The sequence below is a fragment of the Nematolebias whitei genome, chromosome 23, assembly GCF_014905685.2.
Source record: "Nematolebias whitei isolate Nwh7 chromosome 23, NemWhi1, whole genome shotgun sequence".
In the NCBI taxonomy this organism is placed as follows: domain Eukaryota; kingdom Metazoa; phylum Chordata; class Actinopteri; order Cyprinodontiformes; family Rivulidae; genus Nematolebias; species Nematolebias whitei.
The window spans coordinates 9149366-9155337 of record NC_056520.1 but is presented as its reverse complement, the minus strand read 5'-3'; the positions used below and the strand labels follow the sequence as shown (position 1 = coordinate 9155337).

General features: G+C 41.5%; 1 protein-coding gene across 6 annotated transcripts in view; it reads left to right on the top strand.

Annotated features, from left to right (window-relative positions):
• Window positions 1-5972, top strand: part of arhgef7b (Rho guanine nucleotide exchange factor (GEF) 7b) — a 39146-nt gene that overhangs the window by 3746 nt on the left and 29428 nt on the right. For all 6 annotated transcript variants that reach the window (XM_037696464.1, XM_037696468.1, XM_037696467.1 and 3 more), the window contains exon 2: window positions 615-698. In XM_037696464.1, the coding sequence (XP_037552392.1) occupies window positions 615-698 (84 nt within the window). The remainder of the gene's footprint in view (window positions 1-614; window positions 699-5972) is intronic.

Here is a 5972-nt window from a genome sequence, read left to right as displayed (position 1 = left end):
TGTCTAAATGTGAATTGATTCGTGTCTAAATGTGAATTGATTCATGTCTAAATGTGAATTGATTCATGTCTAAATGTGAATTGATTCGTGTTTAAATGTGAATTGATTCATGTCTAATTGAGACTTCAAAAAAGCCACAACCAGTCACTAGAACAAGATCAGCTGTTTATTCAGCAGCTTGGTAGCTACAGGGTCACCTTCTAGAAAGCCTTCGACCTGTTCTCAGATTCAGGTGAATAATATTTCCATTTAATTTTGTTTATTTTTACACAGTTTACTGGAAGGCACAGAAGATAAAATATAGATCAGTGATGCATGTGAAAAACCTACAATTTTATTGATTTTTTTTATTATTATGTAATTATTTGCTGGGGTAATTGATAATCAATGCATATATTAACAGAAAAACAATTTTACACATATGAGTTTATTTTATTTTGAAAGCTACCACAGGAAGTAAAGCTTATCAGCTCTCTTTGATCCTGGTCAGCATGAAGTGCTGGCCTGGATTAAAACTGTTTTAAAGGGAGAAACATCTTCAGCTCCCTCAGCAGCTTGTTTTATATTTCAGCTCAGTGTCTGAAGATTATTATTTATTTTTTTGTTTGTTTTAGTTTTTCCAGGAGCCGAGGAGCGACAGCGAGTGTCAGAAGAATATTACAGAGTTCCTTAAAGGCTGCGGGGCTTTCGGTGTGGAGGTGAGTCGGTGTTTGGTTATGAATCACAGTTGGTCTTAAACCCTCAGAAGGCCTTTAAAGGAACATCCACCAACTTAACTAACTGCTTAAAAAGACTGTTTTACATATTCTTCTACACAATAAACCCTGACATAAAAAATATCAAAGTTTAATGATTTTATATATTTTTTAGCTCCTTAAGAACCTTTAGTAAAAAAAACAACAACAAAAACGTCACAATTGCGACTTAAAAATGTATATTTTATGCAAATTTATAAAATAAGGCATTTTCCCCCTTTGCACACACAATGGGATATTAAAAAAAAAATAGTTGTAGTCCTGAGTTTTCAGAAGTTTTCAAAAGTCCAACCAGAAACGAAAAACATGGCTTCGATTTCATTAAAACATTCACGAGTTGCTGCGTGACCAGACTGGCAGGTTTTCATGTTTTGGGTCGAGCCAACCAGCCGGCCGGTTCTTCAGCATGCACGTGGCTCTACTTTTTGTATGGAGTACTTTACTAGTGCACAACACGAGTGTGTTTTTGCTCTTTACATCCAAACTAAAACAGTTTTGTTGGACAAGACGAGACTCGGGCCTCCACAGGAACGTTTGGCTGCGACGGACGCACCTCTTCCAGGTAAAAAACAAAGCGCCACCTAGTGGGATAATATAAAATGTCAAGTAAGTAGCAGTGTTTCCCCTACCATTATCTAAGGAGGGCCCCGCCCTGTCAACAGAACTGAGTGCCCCGCCCACCAAAATGTCCTTCACCCACAACTCCCCCCTTCTCAGTTGACAACTGCCGGCACTGACGTAGCGCTAAGCTAACACGCAACACAGACATCTCTCTACCCACCCCATCGACGAGATGAGCGCCCTGCCAATGCTAGTGGCCAAGGGGAAACGCTGGATGAGAAGGTAAGATAAAAAAACACTACTGAATGGAAAAATCATTGTTTTATGATAAATATAGGATCAGTTGCATTTATAATGGATTTCAATATGGTAAATTTTCCCCTTACGTACCACTAGAGGGCAGTAAAGTTACTGAGGTAACCAGAGCATTTGAAACAATTCTGACCCAAAAAAAAAAAGATTTTTAGACTTTGTCAATAACAGTCTTGTCTGTTGACAACTCCAAAATAAATGTTAATAAAAACATTAACACGAATAAATACGTGGTGGATTTGTTTTCCCCATGAGACCTTCTGAGGGTTAAGCTTCTTCTGTTGAGCCGTCACTGCCTTTAAAGGGTGTTTTATGTCCACGTTGTATCAGCGATGCCTTCGTAAAGACGTTGAAATATAGCTAATGAGCTTGACTTCAGTCATTTTGATCCAATGTATCAGTTGAGTAAAATTTTAATGAACACTAGGAATTTTGTTTGAAAATCCCTAAACTATAGGTCTAACGATGCACTGTTTTTATCTTGGATTCTAGTTTGTTGCTTGTCCATTAACTTAATGGTTCCTCGAAAACAACGGTTTGGAACGAGCAAAAAGTCACCGCTTTACAGATTTACCGATACAGCATAAGTGACTTCCTGTCAACGTTGTGTTCAAACCTCACAATAATAAGGAAACAGACTTGGAAGGGCTCTGCGTAGGTGAATAAAATGGACACTAAGGCACTTTAAAGTGTCCGGTTTTCCGTCTGGATGTTCTCGTCTGGAGACAGCGCAGCCTATTTCCTGAGATAAGGGGGGTACATTTTCCGTGTCCAGGGTGGGTGGGGTCACGAAGGATGCTAACATCTCTGTCTCTACATCTGGCAGTGTAGATGTCACTGTAGATGCACCCGATGGTCCTCTGGGCAGACTTTACCACCCTCCCTCTGAGGCACTGTGCAGCTTCCAAACCACACATTTTTGTAGATGCTCTCATGAACCCCCTATATGGTGTTTTAAATCATGCAGGGAAATTATGGCTCAAGGGCCAGACCCAGAAACTAATCTGGCTCTTGAGGTCTTAAAATGAAAACAAAACTCAAATAACTTAAACATGAATCTTTGGGCAGGAGGCTACTTTGCTAGTTTGATTTTTGTTGTTTAATATCTTTTTGTATTGCTAGCGTAATTTTTTAAAATTTTTATTTATAGACAAACTCATCGGCCACTTTTTTAGGCTCTCTGGTTCATTTGACACAAATAATTCAGCAGCCAATCACATGACAGCAACTCTGTGCCTTCAGGCATAGTGATGTGGTGAAGACGACTTGCTCAAACTGGGAATCAGGATTAAGTGACTTTGAATGTGGCGTTGTTGTTGGTGCCAAAAAGTCTGTTCAGATGATTTTAGAACCTGCTGATCTAGTGGGACTTTCACGCACAACCATCTGTATGGTTTAAAGAGAGTGGTTCAACAAAAAGAAAATATCCAGTGAGCAGCATTTGTGAGGACAAAGAAAGCCTTGTTAGCATCAGACTGGTTCTAGATGAGAGAAAGGCAACCCCTCGTTACAACCAAAGGTCTGCAGAACCATCCAGCCTTGAAGCAGACGGGTTTCCTCTGGTCGTATGGGTCAGGATTCACTACAACCTCCACGACCACCAGATCTCAGATGGGGAGGAGCAGGAGACTCATATCCTGGATGTGTAGCTGATATGCCTGGCACGATAACAAATTTTGCTGGGCGATTAATTGTCTCAGAAATTATTGCGATAAACGACAATATTGTTTGAAATTTGACAATAATTAGTCATGGCAAATTTAAGAAAAAATGTTGGTTAATTTTTGTGTGTAGTACCTTTTTTGGCCACTGGATAGAAGTATAAGACAGTTTGAATCGAATGATGGATAGTGAGGGAGCGAGCAGTGTGACTCTTTAAGAAAAATGGGAGGGAGGCTCCTTGAAGTGACATGGGCTGTCTATCGTTCCTGTTTTTTGGTTTTCAAAATGGCGGGCAATCTGTGTTGGTTGAGCTCTTTAGCATAGCATTTGTCACACAAAGCTTTTAATAAAAAATCAGTAAACAAGTTCTCAGCTTCTTTTTGCAGTGAAAAACAACTTTTTACACAAAGGCACGGGTTTCAACCATGAATTTTGGAGCTTTGACAAGACAGAGGTTTTTTTCGCGAGGTCGGCCTGTTAGCTTAGCTTGTAGCTTAGCTTCCCATCATAGCTGCTTTTAACGATCCAAAAATGCGATTTTGGACATTTAAAACAGATTTTAAAGAGAAAAGAGAAAGGGAGGGGTCAGTGAAGAGCACCGGCATTGAGCTTTTTGTCATCCAGTATCCAGTAGAAAGAGAGAGACAAAGAAAAGATAAAGTCGAAAAATGAAAATGTTTGATAATTTTTATTCATCATGCGATTAATTGATTAATTGTTTGTTGCGACAGGCCTAGTAGTTGATGCCATCATGTCAACAAGGACTAAAATCTCTGACGAAAGTTTCCAACAACTTGTTGAATCTATCTAACAATTAACATGATTATTGAAGGCAGATGGGGGGTCAGAAGGGGGTTGGATCCTATACTAGTGTGGTGAGATTATAGTCCCCCCATCACGGAGCAAAGAGAGAAAATTGGAAATACCATTCGTCAATCTGTGCATGTTGTGACCGTGATCACTTAAAACAAAGTGAGATACTAACGTCCGTTTTAGTGTGTGCCAGCATCAAAGTGTAAGGAAGATTAATATCAAAAATTGGGTTGCCACGACAAAATCCAACATGGCTGCCACCATCAAGTCAAGTATGTAAACTGGCCACTCCTATCATTTGAGGAAACTTTTTGATTTTTAGTTTTCATATTGTTTAAAAGTAATAGTTTCCTTAAATGATTGAGGTGGCCTAATATTAATCTTTGGTGGCAACAAATTTGAGTCCACCCCGAAGTGAAAATGTTCAAATTATGCCCAACATGTCAACATTTTGTGTGGCCACCATTGTTTTCCAGCACTGTCTTAACTCTCCTGGGCTTGGAGCGTCACAAGCTGCCGCTGGAATCCTCTACTAGAGAATCTACAGGCCTTGCACTCCTCCACCTTCTGTCTGAAGACGCTCAATAGGGTTTAGGTCTGGAGACATGCTTGGCCAGTCCAGCACCTTGCCCTCAGTTTCTTTAGCAAGGCAGTGGTCATTTGGAGGTGTGTTTGAGGTCGTTATGTTGGAATACTGCCCTGCGGCCCAGTTTCCAAAATGAGGCAATAAGCTTGAGTATGTCACAGTATGTGTTGGCATTCATGGTTCCCTCGAACTGTAACAACCCACAGACCCAAACCATGATACTCCCACCACCACCATGCTTGACTGTAGGCAAGACCCACAAGTCTTTGTACTCCTCACCTGGTTGCCACCACACACATTTGATACCGTCGGAACCAAGTAAGTTCATCTTAGTCTCATTAGACTGCAGGAAATGGTTCCAGTAATCCATGTCCTCAGTCAGTTTGTCTTCAGTGAATTGTTTGCGGGCTTTCTTGTGCATTATCTTTAGAAGAGGCTTCTTTCTGGGTCGACAGCCATGCAGACCACTTTGATGCAGTGTTTGATGTATGGTCTGAGCATTGACAGGCTGACCCCCCTTCCCCTTCGACCTCTACAGCAATGCTAGCAGCACTCATATGTCTATTTTCAAAAGACAACCTCTGGGTATGACGCGCACTCATATGTCTATTTTCAAAAGACAACCTCTGGGTATGACGCTGAGCAGGTGCACTCTACTTCTTTGGTCGACCATGGCGAGGCCAATTCTGTTAAACGGCTTCATGGCCTTGGCCACTGTGCTGCAGCTCAGTTTCAGGGTGTTGGCTCTTATAGCCTAGGCCATCTTTACGTAGAGCAACAATTCTTGTTTTCAGATCCTCAGAGAGTTCTTTCCCACGAGGTGCCATGTTGAGCATCTAGTGACCAGTATGAGAGCGATAACACCAAATTCAACACACCTGCTCCCCATTCACGCCCGAGACCCTGTAACACTAACAAGTGACACCACACCGGGGAGGGGAAATGGCTATCCATCCATCTGTACATCCATTATCTTTTACCCACATCTTCCTTTTTGGGTCGCGGGTGTCAAGGTCCCAGTCCCTGATCCCCAGGTGTGGGGAACGAACTTTGCTCCCTCCCATACCCTATTCTGCACCATGTTGTGTTCTGACCTGGGGCGTAGCCCACTAAGCCAATGGGACTGTTAATATGTATTTCCCTGTCCGGGGACCGAACCCGTATCATTCGTAATGCAAACCTGGTGTTCGGCCTCTTCACCAGAAAATGGCTAATTGGGTATAATTTGAACATTTTTGTCATGAATCACGTCCTTGTATTTAGATCTTTATCACTCTGTTCAC